Here is a 20,074-nt window from a genome sequence, read left to right on the forward strand (position 1 = left end):
ATACGCGGAGAGAAGTCGAGTGACGCAGAGCGCAAGAAGCCCAACTGGTCCAGTTGGCTGCCGATCGCAGACTGGGCTGACTCCGCCCTATCCGACCTCACACACCCCGACAAAAAGTCTGTGCCGTCCCATTCACGAATCCGTAGGGAACGAGTCTAAAAAGAAAACAAACGAAAGCTCTCAAGAACGGAAGTACGGGGAGAGAGGAGGCGAGAGCGCTTCCCTCCCTCCTTTGCAGGCCACCCTCACCTGGCCTTTTACGTGAACACCGGGCACACAGCGGGGGCATACGCGTATCGTCCCCGAACGAGAACGGTTGGTGGGTTGCCCGTCGCGAGATCGGCTGGGCGACCGTTGGTGCAGCGGGGCGACGACTGGTCGAGAACGCGGCGGGGAGGCATCAGCCAGACTCTGGGCACAGATTACGCGATATGGATCACCACTCGAAGGACGTACTCCGAAAGCTTGGAACCAGGAGGCGTGCGCACCAGTGACGGACAGCTGTGGAAGCGATCGCGCACGTCGGGCCAGCGATTTGCCCGAGCAAAGTGTGCGCACCTCACAGCAAGCCAAAGGCATGGCGTCGTCGCCCCCCGTTGACTCTTTCCGCCAGCAGCACAGCGGTGACTCGCAGGACTCGGTCAGCTCCCACCAGCGCTGCAAGGCTGCGGCCGCGCGGAGGCTAGCGCTGCACACCGGGGTTCAGACTGCCCCGTACTCGGCCGCCGTGGCCCGACGCAACGAGCGCGAACGGAAGCGCGTGCACCTGGTCAACATGGGATTCGCCTCCCTGCGCTCCCACCTTCCCGACTGGCCCGTCGCGTCCAAGAAGCTGAGCAAAGTGGAAACGCTCCGATCGGCCGTCGACTACATCACCAGGCTCAAGGAGCTGCTGGGAGAAGCCGCCCGGGAGAACCTCAGACCACCGTCGTCCATGGCAGAGTCAGACCCGAGTCCCAGCCCCGACTCGACGGGACATTGTGGCGGGGCTTCCGGAGACACTCTCAGAGATGCCGTGAGGTCACCCATCAGTCTAGTGGATGAACTTGAAGCTTCGAGGGATGCCGGTGGAGACGAAAACAATCATTTCCTAGAATTGGCTCACTGGTTTGGCTACACCTCCTAACTGCACTGTTTGCATATCGCACCACGCTGCTTCGTAAGACTGCATGGATGTCAAAAGGTGAGCGCAACTTCTTGCTTACTACAGCTTCTATGAAAACAAGTAAACGATGATTAAGATGCGAATTCTTAATGCAAATTTTCAGTGAAGCTTCGTGTCATGGCGAGGTAGTGCATGTGCTCGAAGTTTTCGCTTCCCGAAAAATATCAACTACGCAATGAATCTTAATTTTTGCGAATTAGGGCAGCACTCACTACGGCGTCGTTCATCTTTTCTGCGGATTAGTGTGGTACCCACTACACATCTGAAAGGCATCATATGCACCCTGTTGATGATGTATGTGGCTGATGACGACGTCGAATTGTAGCTGAGCACTTTGCAGCGGGCGTGATCTATTAAACAGCACACTCGATGCGCAGGCGCGTGATGGTTAGTTGTTATTTTACTCTTCTATCACGCTACATTGCATTGTCTAACGAAATACTTGCCGGACATGAAGCTTGTATGTGGTCTTTTTTGACCAGCGTGGCTCCGAGGCCGAATACTATTCTGTAACGTTGAGGGTCCGGATTCGAAGCACTATCGGTTCCGGCTATTTATTTTTCATTCACGTCTATCGGCTGCGCCCCCGACGGCGAGACCACTCATAGCTGCATTCAAAGCCAAGACCTGCGCTATAAAAAATTGGCAGATCCCACGTATCATGAGAATCTTTGATATGCGAAGCCCGAATGAGAAATGTTGATATGTCAGTTTAAAATCAGCACAACGTTACAAGGTGGAGGTAAATGATGCCGTACATGACTTTCGTGTCATGATTATGATGCTTGGATGTGTCGTTTACCTTCGTAATCTATTCGCGTCACGTGATAACAAAATTTGGTATATGTGGAACTGGTGAAACGGCTGCGAGCACGTTATGAGCGTGGTGTGTTGTGATGTGCTAACATGACACGCGTGTCAGGATTATCGTGCTACAACCGGTCATATACTTGCTCATCCAACGACGTCACGTAACATCAAATTTGGTATATGTGGAGCTAGCAAAACGGCCGCGAGCGCATCATGAAAGGCCCAATATACACCAGTGTAGCATTGACGCGCGCGAACGCTGGGCACACCGACGCAACGTTAGCAAAACGTGAGCACTCTGTATGATCTAAGTATACTGCGCTGCGAAAAGCATGGACGGAAAAAAGACGAGGACAAGCGCAGACTATCCCGTCTCGTGTTTTCTACCGCGTAGTACACTTAGATATTCTATCATCACCTGGCCCAATTAATTAGCACTCTATATTCTGACGCCAGGTGCGACCAGCGTCTGTCAGCAAGGCCCGGCGGCAACCAGTGCGACATGCTGCATTTTGCGCCGATGCGTTTCCTATTTTCCTACCTATTTTCGTGACAGAGGAATGCCGGACGCACTGAAAAGTGCATGCGTCAAAGCAGAGCGGCGCGCGCCTGCGAGTAAATGGCAGGGCCGGCGCCTGGCGTGGCAACGCCGGCGTGACGCGACGAAATAAACGCCGGCGAACACGCACATCGCGTCAAGTCGAAATGTATTGACGCCTTAATTGTGGCATGTAGTCATGTTCTCGCATGACACGCATCCCATGATTATCATGTTTGCACCAGCCACATGCCTTCGTCATCCATTATCGTCACGTAATACCAAATTTGGCCTATGTGAACTTACCGAAACGGCCACGAGCGCATCATGAGTGTGGCATGTAGTCATGTTGTTACATGACACGCATGTCATGATTTTCATGTTAGAGTCTGTCGCTTGTGCTCGCCATATGCATTAATGCTTTACCATACTAGTTTTTCAACATGCCATGTGAACGAAACCACCGCAGGAGCTGCAGGACCATGAAATGTAAATCATGATATTCGTGACATGCATGTCACGATTTTCATGTTATGACTAGTTAATTATGTTTTCCATACAGATATGTTATGTTATACCACGTTTGGTATCGATACCATTATCGACGCGGCTAGGAGAGCTAAAAGTCATAGGCGGCTAGATAGATAGATTTAGCGAAAGATACCAGTTAGCGAAAGCACATGTTAACGAAAGTCCAGCAAAGTGCGTGTATTATTAACTCGCCCAAACATTATTAAACATTATTCAGCAGAGAGTACTTTTCGTTATCGAGCAGACGAATCATCGAGCTTTTTGCGAATTCACTGGTCGTATCAGCGAACGAAACAAACGTTGGCACTTGTTCAAGCATGTCGGATTTCGATGCCGTTTCTTGCTCATTCATTGCCGTAAGTAGATCATGGTTAACGTTCATTTACCTGGCTGGACTACTGACTCGCAGGTCACGGGATTGAATCCCAGGTGCGGTGGCCGCATTTTCGATGGGGGCAATAATCATCGAGGCCCGCGTACCTATTTTTAGGTGCACATAAAAGAATACTGAATGGTCGACATTTCCAGGACCCCCTCTACGGTGTATCTTATATTCAAAATATATGGTGGTTTAGAGACATTAACCTGAGTAACTGTTACTGTTAATATTAATATTACTACAACTTCAACTACTACCATTTTTAGTGAGGTTGTTCTTATTGTTATATACGGACAGAGAAGGGACACGGAGGGTCATTTGACAAATGACACAACCTCGGGAATAAAGTAGAGCTTGTCATCCAGCCATTCTCGCGATGAATCGATTTTATTCGGGGTGCAAAATGCTCTGCGGTGCATCGAAAGCCTGTCACACAACGGACAAAGCGCTTCATTTTTTGCGAAGTATAACATTTTATGAGACCTTGTGCTGACAAATAAGTTATCTTTAAAATAATCCTTAAATAATTTAGCAGGAAGCATGCTACCTAAATAAACAAAACTAGTTGTTATGAAAAATAACAAAAATTCTTATTGGAAAAAGATTGCTCCCACGTTTAATGCACATAAATATACCCTATAATGTGTACGGGGGTATTGCCGCACCGTTGTAGTAGCACAGTTGGTAGAGCATCGAACGCGCTATTCGAAGGTCGCAGGTGCGCCGCCTGCTTTGGAAAACTTGTCTTTGGGCCCACTTTTTTTCACAATTACATTACAAGTACTTCCGATAAAATTACCCATGCTGTCACTGATTGATTCATATGTGGGGTTTAACGTCCCAAAACCACCATATCATTATGAGAGGCGCTGTAGTGGAGGGCTCCGGAAATTTAGACCACCTGGGATTATTTAACGCGCACCCAAATCTGAGTATGGACCTACAACATTTCCACCTCCATCGGAAATGCAGCCGCCGCAGCCGGCATTCGATCCCGCGACCTGCGGGTCAGCAGCCGAGTACCTTAGCCACTAGACCACCGCGGTGGGTCATGCCTTCACTGGCATCATTGCCTGTTAGTTCGCATTAATAATATTGTGTCTCACCAAAAAAAAGGGGCCCTTAGAACTTCCACCTGCTTCGCAAACAGGTTATGAATGGCATCTTTTGTGAAGTTCTCAATCAGAACTAAGCACACGAAGTACCCTCTTATGTGATTTAGCTGATTTGCAACGAAGTCGTGCTGGCCACCTCACTCGACATAGAGATACTTCGCATGTGACAATATCCTCGTGTAAACTACCGACTGTAAAGATTACGTTTTTGTCTTCCACATGTTCTGAACAAGTAGAAATCATGAACAGAAAGTTCTTGTACGTTGTCTAAAACTAACATGCTACATTGTATATGGCAATTGTGTTTCATGGCTATAAAGAAAATTTTTGAATGGTTAATCAGTGTCAGTCATTTATTTATTCCTTCGTTTTTAATGTTTTCATTTATTCATTTTTTAATATACTTCCAGACTCATGTAGAGACCATAGCAGCTGGGCGTACCGTTAACACCAATCCAAGTTTCATCACAAAGCCTATAAAAAATTGAAGCACTTTTTCTTTCTTTTTGAATAAACAACAAATACAACAAACACAAACACACTGAAACTGAAACCTAGAACACTAAAATATGAATGAAATATGAAGCAGAGTTCTTCAACAAACTGAAATGTGCAACTCAAGAAAACACATACAAAATAAGAATTAGGTTGTGTTGAAAAAAGTGGAAGTCGAACAAACGTCAGTACCAAAATCTAGCTTCAGATAATGCAAATTGAAAAACATCATTACACAAAAACTGTTTACCAATTGCTTTAAAGTTTTGAATAACTTCGCAAAAACTGTCTTTCATACTGTGTTAACTATGGATGGATGTAGGCTATTTCATTCATATACAACACGCGGAAAAATAGAAACCGACCGGTATCATTACCAGGAAAGAACTCCATTAGTTTGTAAGAATGATTATGGGGGGGGGGGGGGCAATGCTTGACTGATGAAAGGTAATGTATTTTGAGGCATCTAGTTTTAGTTGTTTGTGTATTGTACGATGCGGAAATTTCAGACGAGCTCGTTTCGCTCTAATGGCTTCCTACCCTCACTCTTCGTGGTCGTGTTGCACGTCTCAGTCTTTTTCACAAATTCTTTCATTCAGCCACACGTGACAACCAGCTTATCCAACCAGTACATTGGTGTTTGCACAAGTCACCAAAACGCTGCGATTCCGCCATAGGCTCACACCACATCATTTCAGCAGTGATTCTTTTTGCGCACCGCTAGAGACTGGAAAGGCCTTCCGGTGGACGCGGCAGTCATCGTCAATTCCGCGCGCTTTAAGAATGCCATCCAAGATGCTAACTCAGCTGTGTCTTAACCTTTACTTTTAATACTGGCTTTTTTTATGTCGCCCACCTCTCATGAAAATTTCATACAAAACCTTTGACGATACGATATATAAATAAACGAATAAAGATAGCTAAGGTTGAAGTCGCTGACTGCGTTAGTGGAAAAGAATGGCGAGGGACTGTTTCATCATTACTTATGAATCAATATAAATATCTTTCTTTCAATGCCCCCAATTTACACGTATAAGTTTCATTGCGCGGAAACCATGCAACGTTAGCCTCTCCAAGAAGAGGGCTCATAAATGTCGTATAAGCTAAACGTTTCACGTTAGTTGCGGCCAGTCGTAGACTTCTCTTAAGAAAAAAAAATGAGCTTTTTCAACGCTTTTGAGGTGACATTGTTAATATGCGATGCCAATTTGAGGTCTGATGTTATTGTTATACCGAAGTTCTTCTAGTTACGAGGCGACCGTGAAGTTTGTGTGGAAAGATGTGACGGGCACTTTTTAAGTGTTATTGTCTCGCCGCTCTTTTCTGGGGTGAACCGCATGCGTGCTTTCTTTGGTGGTGTCGCTGTCCGGTGCCTGCCATTTGGTTTTTAGGAGCGAAGCTCCTTATAACGACACCCGTTCGTCCCTCGTAGCCGTTGTAGATTGTAACAAGTATAACTTTTTGACCTCCAAGGTGGTGCCGGTGAAAGATTTCTTCTGTACGTTGTTGAACTATAAAAAATAGTACTCAATGTACATGCCAATGGCTGCTAATAGAGAATAAGAGACAGGAGCATTCAGCTTTTAGTTAACGCGCACGCTGCAATCCCCATTAGCAGCCATTGTCATGTACATTGAGCACTATCTGACAAGAAAGGGTTGCTACGTTATACTCGCTGGGTGTAACCTCCTTAGTTTTAGAAAAGTTTAGCGAGCGTTGAGCAGCAGTGCCATGAATACAATGAACTAGTTTATACCATGAATGAACTCGAGGTGGTTAAAGGTGGGAAGTAGATACGAAGCGCAAGCCGTAAGAAAGTATAAGCCGAATTTTCCTGTCACTCATTTCCCATTAGCAGCCATTGGCATGTACATTGAGCACTATCTAAAAGGAAAAGGTTGCTACGTTATACTCGCTGGGCGTAACCTCTTGGGTTTTAGAAAGATTTAGCGAGCATTGGGCCGCAGTGCCATGAATACAGTGAACTAGTATATACCATGAACTCGAAGTGGTTAAAGGTTGGAAGTAGACCCGAAGCGCAAGCCGTAAGAAAGTGTGCGTGTGCCACCTCTCGTTTAGTCCTTGGAATGTCCGCTGGATGGTGGTGCTTCTATATGGGAATATATGCAGAAAAGATGCAAGATCGTGACACTTGGAGTGTTGAATAGATGGACGAACGGACACACAGACAGATGCATGGATGGACGCATGAACAGACGCAGGGGCGGATGAAGGGACGGACGCACGAACAGGCGGATGGACGCATGGACGGTCACATAGACGGACACATGGACGGACGGAAGCAAGAACGAATGGATGGACGAACGCTTCGCCCCACTCTCCATCATTTACTCCGTGGAGATGCTGCCAATTGTTTTGTTACTTTCCGAGTTATCGAGCCAGTCAAGCTACGAAATTCAGGTTTTTCTCGTTCATCTATCTTCTCCTACGCCTCCTCTCTCGCAATGCCAACAGGCAGCGTCTGCTAGCCTACGCTCCAGAGTTGTCAAATCAACTTGCAGTAAGCGCATTCTGGCTTTTTTTCTTGAAGTCAGAGATCACGACGAGATCACAGCTCGGGTCTCACGCATTGTCCACCGCCGCCGCAGCCTGTGTCCGTAACCACACAGCGCGAAATTAGAATGTTTTTAGCACTAATGACACAGTAAGGCTCGAGCCCATGTCAGTTGAGTGCCAACCCTGTGCTCTACCACTGAGCTACGCCTGTGCTTGTGACTTGTTGGCAAACTTGCCTTAGGCAGGCTTGATGTAGGGAAAGCATGCAATCGCAATATTACGATTTATAAAGCGTTTTAAAACAGCGACAGAACAGCCAGTCGTCGCACAATGCGACTAGCGTAACGAGTGGGCCGTCCAATGCTCCAAACCATTACAAAAGCTTGTTCTTGTTCAGCTACTAACTGTGGTGCATACCGACTTCAGCCGTAATTTCTCATCGTCGTCAGCCACGGCATGAACAATTGGTACAAAATTCCTTGCAAGGGTTTGGCAAATACCTCCCAGCATTTGCTAAGATGGCTTAGCAAATGCTGGTCTACTATCCCCCAAAATTTATTAATAATGCCCTGTTGGGTATCAAGTAAGTATGCTTGCAGTAGTTACCCAATTAGTGTTTTGAAAAAGCTCTTCAAGCTTTCACTGTGACTGTGCTGCGCCTTCCGTGAATGTGCTGCGCCTGCCAGTTTTTTTTTTTTTGCGCCTGTCGGTTATCGCGCTTTGGGTGGGCTTTACTTGCCTGTCTCAAGAGGATACAGTCATTTCTGTGGTCACGTTAAGAATAGCGTATCTGACTTTGTGTAGTTGGCCGTTGAAGTCATCGGAGGTATGAAGAAGTAACGTTATTAGCCCACTGGCAAAGGTGCATTCAACCAACGCTGAAGAAACAGCATTAGGTAGTAAATATGTGATTTCGTTCGTATTAGCGTGCATTTTCGGTGCAAACAATTGATATTTATGAAGAAATAATATGTTCGACGTACAAACTATCCAAAGTGATCATTTTAACTTCCTTTCTTACTCCAGTGAAATGTTTTATTCGAATTCATAATATTTTAGAGAATGAGAAAATTCATTCAAAATACTCGCTTTGTCTGGGCTTAGTTTGTGATGATTATTCCATTGTTAGCACTTGGTGACTCTGCTGCTTGCTTCCTGGAATGACCTGAATACCAATACGAGTCGCCAAAGAAGGAAAGTGCTCCGACGCGATTTGCAGGTATACTACCCTTGCAGCGTGTGATATGTGCCGTTGTGCACCTGCAGGTTTTGACAACGGCGTCGTACGATACCGCAGCAATGACGCATTATATATATACACACACACACACACACACACACACACACACACACACATATATATATATATATATATATATATATATATATATATATATATATATATATATATATATATATATATATATATACAAACGTAAGTAAGAAAAAAATACAGAAAAAAGACTCGGCTGCACGGAATCGAACGTGGGACTGCCGCATCATGAATGCGCAGCGCTACAAATGAGCCACCGTGTAGTACCTCGGTACCTCGGTGGTTGTTCAAGCGGCAAGCTATTTATATCTATCACTTACCTTTGTTAGCGGACGTCTCGGGGAGGGGGGGGGGACTATCGTGTTTTTCGCATTATCAGCAAGATTACGCAGTGAGCACGTGGTGGCTGCGGCAGCCCTCGTCTCTCACTCGTACTTTGGCCCGCGAAGAGAATAAGAGGGTGTACGCTCGATCGCGTGCTTTTATCATGCAGTCGGGTGAATCATAGAGTTTCTTAATATACACTAGAGGGAACTCTGGCGCTAGTGTCTATGGGAGCTGCAACACACGGCGTTTCAGCGAGCATAGAAATTATGGGTAGTACACACATTTGTCAAATTTCGTACTTCTGGCCTGTTTCTGGCTTCGTGTACGTTCGTGTGGCTTGGAGCTGTTTTTTCACGAAAACATCAATTAGCAAATGTTCACCGTTTGCGCTTCACAACCTTATTCATTTAGGCTTACAATCTTGAATCAGGTCACTAACTTCAAAAGGGTTCGTTCTTTCTTTCAAAACAAAACCGTAACCAGCAATAGACAAAGCCGCAAGCACGATTCGCCGCCCGCAAGTACGAAGACTAGGCAAATGTTTGTACTACCTATCATTCCCATGGTAGCTGAACAATCGCAGCGCCAGAGTGCCCTCTAGTTAATTTTGGGAAACTCTATGGGGTGAATAGCACGTACCCAGTGCACAAAGGTCACTGCAATCGTTGCACATCCTCCATTTGCGAAAAGGGTGCCCTTTTCAGACAGGGCGAAGTAACAACTGAGACGCTTATTCGCGCTCATCTGTACCTATGAGTACGTTTCATGCGCCATTTGTGCGTGAGAAACGCGAGGCACGTTTCGATCTGCTTGCCATCCTGCGCGTTACCTTCCAATTTTTTGCTATCACATTCATTGCTTCGGCTTTGTGGCAAAGCTGTGACTTTTTTGTGGCTTTTTGCGAGATTTTTTTGACCCGCTCTTTCGTAGAGCGAGATGATGAGTGCCTTTTAAGTTACGTGTGACTTCAATAGAATTAATAATTGGATTCAGTGTCGTCTCTTGGTGCGTTAGAGCGACCTCAGAAAGATCTTTAAGCGTCTGCCAACTGGAGCGAAGATAGAAAGCATGTCGCAAAGTAATTTCAAGTTCTCGCTTGCTGAAGCATCTACGAAACATCTACGAGTTATTTCCACCTAATGAAAAAAACATTCACGCGTTTGAACGTTCATTAAAAGAAGACAAATATTGTAATTTATTTTCGAATTTATTAAGGATAGAATTTTAGGACGGTTGACACTTGTGCTTGTTGACAATTCATATTGGTGTAGAATGATGCGCACTAAAAGGCAGAAACACAAGAAGAAACACAGGTGCACAGAGAAAGCGCAAACTAAGCACAATTTTTTGTCGAAAAACAATATACAGGGTGCCTCAGGTAAATTTAGCCAGAGTTTTAAAATATGCCAACCCACATAAATACGACGTGACCGAATCCCTGGTGGTTCACCGTTGCCCGGAGTTAGGAAGACTAATTTTTGTGTTCTAAGATATTGTTTAATTTCTCTTTCATCAACCAACTTCTGGTGAAACGAAGATCAATAACATATTTCTATGAGAACGTTGTAAACTGGTTTGAAAAACGTCAAAATAGAGAATTTTAAAATTTATATCTCTTAAATAGTAGTGTTTTTTTGACAATTACAAATGCCCATGAACTACGAAAAAAATACCACGTGACAAACACGCTTGCGCGCGAGTGCGCACGATGATTCTAGTGCTCCCTAACATTCCGCGTACAAACGATACGCTTCTCTCGCACCGATTCATGACAGCGATAAGCAGTCACAGTGGTTATCGTTTTGTGCCCGATAGCAAAACGTGTTCATCACAAATTCACCACCATTGTTGCGGCCCTGTCGAGACAGCACAATGGGGCAAATGCTTGAATCGTTCGTACGCGGAACGTTAGGGAGCACTAGAATCCTCGTGCGCACTGGCCCGCGAGTGGGTCCATCGCGTGGTATTTTTTGTATTTTGCAGGCATTTGTAAATAGCACAAAAACACTAATAGGTAACAGATAAAAAGGTTGGAGCTCTGTATTCTGACGTTTTGTGAACCGATCTACAACTTTCTCATTGAATTTTTTTATTTATGTTCGTTTCTTCAAAAGTTAGTTAAACAAACAGATTCAATTAAACAATATTTCAGAACACAAAAACTAGTCTAACTACAGGCAACGGTGAGCAGCATGCATTTCGTCCGGTCGTAATTGCGTGTGCCGGCATATTTTTAAACTCTGGCTATATTGAACTGGGGCACCCTGTATATACATGTAAACCGTGAATCCTCCCTCTGTCTGTCTGTCTGTCTGTCTGTCTGTCTGTCTGTCTGTCTGTCTGTCTGTCTGTTTGTCTGTTTGTCTGTCTGTCTGTCCGTCTGTCTGTCTGTCTGTCTATGTGTCCGTCCGTCCGCACCTGCTAAGTGAGTCGTAGAACTAGGTGGTTACGTACCAAGAGAGGCAAGCATGGCTTTAGGAGCTTCGCCCCTAATACAATATCTGTTGCGTGTGGCTATGACAGTATATTCTGGGAGCAATTGCAGTGCAAGATGGGGGTGAAGGATGAATGCTTGAGTGAACGAGCACTGGACCAACCCCAAGTTGGAATAGTCAGGCCAAGCCCGACCTCCGCATCGTGGTTGCGTCATCCGCCTATTGAGCACAACTACCAAGGCCCCTGACGCCGAGGACTAGTTAATGGAGAGAATATCAGTACAAGAAAATTAGGTATATTCTGGCATTAGTTCATCTCCTGCCAATGTCAGTAACCTTTCACATAGACAGTACATGTTGGGTTTCCATAACAGTTTCCGGCGCACTGCTTAAACTCCTCAGGAGATGAAAAATAGACACGTTACTAACAGAATTCAAAAGGCCCAACGCAGACGGCCAACTAAATGGTCGCGTAATGACACATTTGCCTTTGTAATAAAATCTAGACAGGATTCTGCTTCATTGAATACAGTTTTCTTTTGAGAAGTTAAATTGTTTGATACCTACTAGTCCACAGTTTACCACGTGGTTCAACTGCGAGAAACGAGCTTCACTTCCGTAGCAAACACACGAAGTTCGACAGTTCTCGGTGAAGCCAATTATCGACGTGAGCTCGCTCCATTATGGTTGTGCCACGACGGTTCTTCAAACGCACGACGTCGTTCGGCACTCAGTGGACGTCGTTAGTGCGTCGCGTCAACCGCAGAGACATGGGTGGCACAATGGGCAGCCTTGAGCCGTGCTTTATTTACTCAGTTTGCCGTACAAAAGAAAGCAGTTTGCGGGAGGAAGTGGCTGGGAACGGGAACCTGGGTGGTGGCTGAATGCAGGTAATCGCTGTTACGGCGATGTATGAAGAAGCGCCAAGTAATCACGTTTCCACGACCTTTGTTTACGGCGCACACGTGCGAGACAACGATACTTAACACATACGGGTGGCTTGACAAATATTTGTATTGCTTTACGCTTCTGTTTTCGTAATGTTCTTTCGCATTTGAGCCAAGCATTTAGTGCGTTGTTGCGCAGAAATGCGTTTGAGGTGAGTTTACTTCCCCTACACAGTTTTACAGTATGTTATCGGGGACAAGGAAAAAAACTAGCTGTGCAATACAGGTGCGCGACGTGGGCGTCGACATCGCCATCATTCACCGTATATATATATTGGTATCTATGTATATATCGAAACGCAAGAAAAGAAATTAACCCCCCCAAAAAAAGACTTCGGTGCGTGGAACAAAACCTCCGAACACTAAATTGTGAGTACGAGGCGTTAGCTACAGAGCCCCGAAGCAGCACCTCTTTGAACGTTCAAAAGGCAACGTATCTATATCTACCACCTACGCTGGTGATGGATATCTCGAGGCAACTACAATCGTGTTTTCAGCATTACCAGCTAGATGGCGCAGTGAGCGCGCGTCGCCAGATCATCGCGACGTTGCGGCGCATGCTCTCATCTCTCACACGTACTTTGCCCGGTGGAAAGGGGACGCTCCGACCTACGCTCACTCATCTCGCGGGGGGGGGGGGGGGGAGCGGAGGGCAGTCGTACGCCTTGGACTTTCACCGGAACGATTTTGTTGTAGTTACCGGGCGCACAAAGGTCACTGCACTCGTTGCACAGTGTCCGTTTGCGCAAAGCGTGTGCTTTTCAGACACAGCGAAGTAGCAACTGAGACGCTTATTCGTGTTCATCTGTACTTGTACCTGTGAGTGTGTCTCATGCGTTAGTTGTTCATGAGAAACACTGGGCACGTTTTGATATGCGCGGCCTTCTTCGCGTTGGCTTCGAACCTATTTCTATCATGTTCAAGCACTCGCCCTTGCGGCAAATCTGTGGTATTTTTAACAAAGCATATAAAGAATACAAGTGGCAGGAAAGTACGTCAATTTTCACAAGTAGTTATGAGATTATTCAGAGTATTTGGCAAACAATAACACGATGGCTCGAAACCTGTGTTATTGGATGGCTTAGGAACATAGTAGTTATGAAAGCACAAATATGTAGTTCATAAGGAAGACTTTTGATTGTGCGTAAGTTGGATTGCCCGGAGTCTCAAATGAATTACAATATAACTTATTAAGGTTCGGTTTCTTGAATTTCATAACGTGAGGAAACACCATCGTTTGAGTGCTTTAAATCGAATTATGCCATAATGCAGCAAACGTTTGTCAGAATTTCAGGGTCATATTCGTAGACAATCTGTAACATTAGGAAACAGTGCGTATTTGCGACAACCACCACAAAAATGAAGATAAGCGGAACAGAGTGAGGCCAACAACTAATGAATCATACTTTTTTGATTGTTTAAGTTACTTCTCACGAAAAGCAAGACAGTGAGGCAAAAGCAGTGGAAAACTGTTTATTCACCCTCTTTGACCGTCGGCATCAGCACTGCAGAGCAGTGCTGTAAAAGTTGGAAGTGACGATAAAGGATTAGCACACGCAATTGTACTAGTTTGTTGAGTTATAGCAGAGGTCGGCAACCTTTTAAGCAGAGGGTTGATCTGCACGAAGCCGACACAGAGGTGGCTTGATCAAAGTGGAGTCTTTTCGGGCAAATAGAAAGGAATTTTTTGTTCTGTCCCGTTGCGACTGTTTTGCTGTGGACAGGTTCAGGTTCATATTGCCTCGGCTACTGCATATATATATATATATATATATATATATATATATATATATATATATATATATATCTTCGTGAGCTAGAAAAAAAACAAAGTTACCCAAAATGAACATTGAGCAGCTAAGAAAAACATAAGAGCACACTGCAACAAATTGAAATCACATTTGTATTGTACACTTTGCTTGAAGAGGTTCTCACTGAAATAAAATGTGTACACACACACATTTCTAGGTCACCCTACAGTGTATGAAGTGACACATCAATCGGCGAATTGAAAATAATAAGCGTAGCAAGAACAGAAATCGCATTTCTTTTCAGCATGCAAGCCACCAGGTTGCAATTCACACATATATGTACAAGGCGGAAAAATAAGAAAGAAGGCAACAAACTCTTACAGTGCAATATTTATAGGTGAGCCATATTAACCCACTCGTAAATATCTACGTCAACGTTGGTAAACGACGATGAAGAAACATGTGGTGGTTTTCATTGATTAGTTGCGAAGACTTCTTTTTTTTCTTCCAGTCCAGCCCCATTTTCGGTCAAACATGCCGTGTCAGCCATCAGGTAAGAAGCGACAAGGGTGATTCTGACGCCGTGCTGGGAGCCACATACTACGTGTAGCACCCCCCACCCCCACTCCACTCCCTGCGCTGTAATTAGACTGCGCGTATCAAGTCGTCGGCACGAAAAATGAACAAATTGTAGTTGAATACATCACTCCACTAATCGAAGTGAACAAGCGAAAAATGGGGCCAGCCACGTACTGGTGGCGTGAAGACAGAGAAAGCAGTGGTGTTGCCCTCCTATTTTTTTCTACTTTTTCCTTTCCCACTATTGTTATAGATTATTATTATTATATTATAATATAATTATTAATAAATCTTATAGAATGGCTCCAGAATTTAGTATTTATGTGTTCTAAATGTTTTTCACCACATTGCATTGTTCTGATGCGTGCCACATAACGTGGTACATAAGAGTCGTCATTTATTTTCACTTTTTTAACATGAAAAGCTGTATACTGCTATAGAAGAAACAAAATTTATGTCCGCCAGTGGTGTCACGCGCAGTCTCTATCGCCTGTCTGATCAGTAACGACATTGTCCGCGTCGTACCCATGCACGCGCGCCATTGACTGTGACGTTGATCATCTTGTTGCAGGCATGGCGCCGAGCACGCGCGCATTAGTTTCTACTGAAACCTTCCACATGGGTATGCCACCGACAACTCTAGAAGAGCGCCGACAGTGAAAACTTGAGAGAGCTAGCATTCGAAGAGCTGATGACGCAGTCCGGCCACAACAACTGGCCCGGGATGCTGAGTGCCGGCAGCCACTGCGTACCGTCGATCCGGTAGTCTTCCAAGCCGCGCTGAATCACGAGCGCAATTGCGAACGCCGGTGGCAGGCGGATCCTGCAAACCACGCCGCCAAGTATAGCTCGCGACGTCAAACGTTTGCAACAGGTCCACACCAAACAAGCACCGTTGCGGGCACAACCACGTCAAAAAGGTGATAGCGGTAGTGCGATCGCCTGGGCGGACGCCCGCTTTTGGTGGCACTTTTGCTTCGGCTGCGACGTCTGTGACAACCTGTGGTTCGAGAACAACCACCGTGATTAACACAATGCGGAACGCATTTGACCACTCCTTACACTCCTCTATATATGACCGTGGTCATGCGAGGCACTATGTGCAGCGTGTGAAATAAACACTGGTGAAGTCAACCCCAACGTGTGTCTAACCTCATCAATAAGCATGAAAATGTTACCCATAATTGTGAAAGGCTTCAGTGCGACATAGAGTAGGACCCACTGCTAAACACAGTGGCAGCACGTTTCTGCTTTCGCTGGTTAATCATTTGTAAGGAGTGCTTGGGTGATGCTTCTTTATTTGTTATCATTGCCATTTACAGCCTTTATAGGGAGACACTGATCCGGCCTAGTGACTTGCGGTGATGTCACTGGTTCTATGGCAGGAACACTTTGTGAACTTTCGTGAGTATGAGAACCTCTCTGTGTTTGACATCCCACGAGTGGAAACACGCATTTTTCATAACAGACTCCTAAGTCATTCACGTGGAATCCACGTAACAAAAACCACATTTGCAGGCTAGGTTTGCATTGGAAACTGGGTACGCCACGGAGCGCTTACGGGACGTATCTCTTAGTGCAGTTTAATTGCCCTCCTGCAATACTATGCATTCATACTGGCAGGACGTGAGAAGACTAGTGCTATGCTTTTGCCTCGCACTTTCTCTTTTAGGAGTGAAGCTCCTTACTCTTAGGGTATGTTCTTCCTCCGATGGTGTATGTAGCCAAAGGTGGCACATACCCGAAAAAGTGGTCCTTATAATGTCCGCTGGATGATGGCATTTCTCTATGATGAAGACACGATGAAAAGATGTGATATCAATGTACTTGGAGTGTTCACTAGATAGACGGACGGGCGGATGAAATGACATACAGATAGACGGACGGACTGATGGACGTACATACAGACAGTGGGACGGATGCGTGGACCGACATACAGAGGGATGGCCACACGAATAGACGCATGAATTAACGGATGAACGGATGCACCGAGGGTCACATAAATGGACGAACAAACGGACGGATGCTCGGACAAACGCATGGACAAGCGAAAGCGAGGACGAATGGGCGAACAAAAGCGCCAAGGGACTGGCGAACGCTTCGCCCCACCAGTCATCATTCACATCGTAGATATACTGTGATTTTTTTCTTATCCTCGTGGTCACTTCCCGTTCTTTACTGTACATCATTGTCACTTGTGTAAGACTGGTTGGTATTGTCTCATTTGTTGCTGGCAGGCTTGTAGGTGCAGCTGTTGAACCGATGATGAGTACAAGCTCATGCGAAAATTCACCGCCAAAGCTGTCAGCACAAATGATTACGCAGCGGAAGCTCAGGCGTGTAGCCCCGGTTCTTAGCAGTGAGTTCAACCCAACGTGGCACTGAAGCTTTTCGCAATAATTGGTTGCATGTTCGTGATCTTAATGGGGTTACACGCACGTTTGGCTTCAGCCTACCACAGTGTTTATTTAACATGTCGTGCATTGTGCCACGGATTATCACAGTCATGGAGGAGTGTAATAAGCGATCATATACGTTTCACAATTCGTCAAACACAATGGTTGTTCTCCAACCACGAGTGGTCACAGGCGTCGCAGCCGAAGCCAAAGAGCCGCTGGAGAAACTCCCACCAAAAGCAGCCGTTCGCCCCCGCGAGCGCGCTCCCGCAATCACCACTTTGACGCCGCAGCGTCGCTTTTCGGCTTATACGCACTGCGTCGTGTCACCTATACACCGGAGCACGGCGAGCTCAGTGCGTGCTGCCATATTAAAAAGCGCGTCACGCCATCTGTTGCAAGCGTGGTGAAGCGACACCTTGCACTGCCACGCGAACAGACGCTCCGCAAACCAAACGCGAACTTCACAACCGGAGTCCGGCTGTAAGCATGTTTCGCGCTCTTCTTCTCGTAGAGATTTGTGCTGATTTCATGTGCAACGTCTAGGATACCTTCCTTGACAGTCCGGAATGTCAACAGCGCGTGCATTGCCGACCGCAAAAGCAACTTCATTGGGTGCATACTATCGCGACTGAAAGAAACGCGAACAACGGAAACCGTTGCTTTCGACTCAATCGCACTGCGGCGTGCCTTGGCTGTGGCAAGGCAGAAGTGTTGTAAGTCGGCGTCAATGTGGTGCTAGAATCTCGCGCCAACGTGCACTCAATCACTGCATATATTTGGCTCACTTTTCATCGTTTTGCCTGCTTTCATTTCATCTGCATCGATTTGGTGTGTTTGAATTTTTTCTTCCTTTCTTCACTTTGTTTTATATGTGTTTCTGTCCTTTCTTCTTTTTCACTTGTCCTCTCTATCTTTTTCTTTTTGCAGCGTTTTCATGTTGCAATAGCTGTTGTGTCGCTCCAAATGGAAGCTAAATTTTCAGGTATGGTTATACTTTGCAGAAACGTACAAAAAGGTTTGTTTCCGATTGTTTTTGTTTTGAACGTTTGTTTTCCACTCGCGCTTTGGTTCCATTGTTGTAGCTGCAGTCACGATTTTTTTTTTGTTCCCGATCGGGCATTTCCTTACTGGCGCCATAACATGTCTTCCCTTAAAGCCTTTATGTTGTATCTTTTTTTTCCTTTTTACTGTTCGCACCACATTGATTTCGCTAAGTTATCGAGAATCTCACCCAGCGTTGGCGTTCTTTATGTGCCTCTGCTGATAGAGCCATCTCAAATCGGCTTCGTTTCTTCTTCTCACGCGGGATGTGTTGCTCATTTTCTCTTCCGTACGACTCGAGTTTCGAAAAGGAACGTAACTTTTGTCAGGGTCGCACGACACTCGTTGGTTTCTTCGGGAACAACAGGGCCCCATCGCTGAGTGCGTTTCAACACAACCTCAACCAAACTCCCGCTTGACTACTACGGCGGGGACGTTCGTTCAGCGAGAAATAATAATATTAAAAAAGCTCCCATTCCCGCTTCCTTCCTAGTGGCCTCTGCGTTCACGCATTTCCCTCGCTGAGTCACGAAGAAAACCTACGCACGACGACTGCCTATGCAGACCTCGCGTTCACTGGAACGAAAAAAAATATATATACATATACAGAAGCGGAGAGCGGCCGTGTATTGCGGGGTCCATTTTCGCGAAGGTTCAGTTCGGTTTCAGATCGGTTTCCATTCAAGGATTTCACGCGGGTCCCATTGTGGGTGCTGCAGCAATGCGTACGTCAACCGAAGAAAAAAAAAGTCAGGTTAAGTAGAAACAAGGTACCAAGGCGTCCGGCTTTGTGCATGCGCATATAAAGAATCTGAGTGGGGGAACTGCGTTTATTGTACGTCTTTGCCGTTTCAGTTGCGTCGGTTGGGATGTGTTCTAGCAGAGCTGCCATTCGGAGGCTTGAGAACAGTCTTGCTGGTTAGAAATCCGGCCCGACCATGGGTTTAGAATCGTTTTGTACTGCCGAGCGAAAAGATCACTATCCTTTCTTGTAGCGATTTTGGGAGCTCGCTCACTTCGGTGGCCTTGTGACTGCCATTGTGGCCTACTTGCACTCCGTTTTCAATATCATTACTCTATAATATTTATTTCCGTTTTATTTCTTTTTACGCTTTTTATGCCTTTTGGTGACCGCGGTTGGATGCCGGATTAGCGAACTGTGATGGCGTAGCTCACTTGGCAGTTAAGAACACCACCGATATGATTTATTGCCTTCTTTTTACTTTTTTGCAAGGACATTTTTTTACACCTAGATGCGGCATTTTTACTCTGTGACATATGTGCTTCTCGCTACTTTTGTTGGGTTGCTTGAAAAGTTTGAGAGCGGGAAAAAAACTGCACGCGCGTACGCAACTCAAAAAGAAGGTTTGCTCGCTCTGTGGTGGACGCGTTTAAGGTGCGCTGCTATGTAGAGCAACTTGAGCCACGAATACTGCTTGGGGATTGTCGTCATGCTTTCATTTGTGTAGTGTTGCGTATTGTTATGCTCCGTGGGCCGCACACAGGGAACGTTTGCGTTCTTGTTGCTTCTGACTTTCGCCGAGGGTGTTCATTTATAGATGCCTACTAGAAGGCCCAGTATGCTCACCACGAATGCGAGTAGAAACGCCATATGTGTGATATTTAGCTTTTCAGATGGCCTTGATGATCCTCACCCTGCTCTAGATACAGTTCTGATGCTTCGATCCTTCGGACAACGTGGGTTAAAAGAGATATAGGAATCAAACAACACGAATGTAACGTCAGAAAACGGCACTTAGCCTCGAAGGCCC

At 45.7% G+C, this 20,074-nt stretch overlaps 1 protein-coding gene across 1 annotated transcript in view; it reads left to right on the plus strand.

The window, feature by feature from the left end:
* Positions 1–312: 312 nt before the first annotated feature.
* Positions 313–20,074, plus strand: part of LOC119168173 (achaete-scute homolog 1) — an 87,871-nt gene continuing 68,109 nt past the window's right edge. Inside the window, exon 1 of the mRNA XM_037419577.2 lies at positions 313–1,183. Coding sequence (XP_037275474.1) covers positions 578–1,126 — 549 coding nt within the window. The 5' untranslated portion in view covers positions 313–577 and the 3' untranslated portion in view covers positions 1,127–1,183. The remainder of the gene's footprint in view (positions 1,184–20,074) is intronic.

This window comes from Rhipicephalus microplus, unplaced genomic scaffold (genome assembly GCF_043290135.1).
Source record: "Rhipicephalus microplus isolate Deutch F79 unplaced genomic scaffold, USDA_Rmic scaffold_12, whole genome shotgun sequence".
Classification (NCBI taxonomy): domain Eukaryota; kingdom Metazoa; phylum Arthropoda; class Arachnida; order Ixodida; family Ixodidae; genus Rhipicephalus; species Rhipicephalus microplus.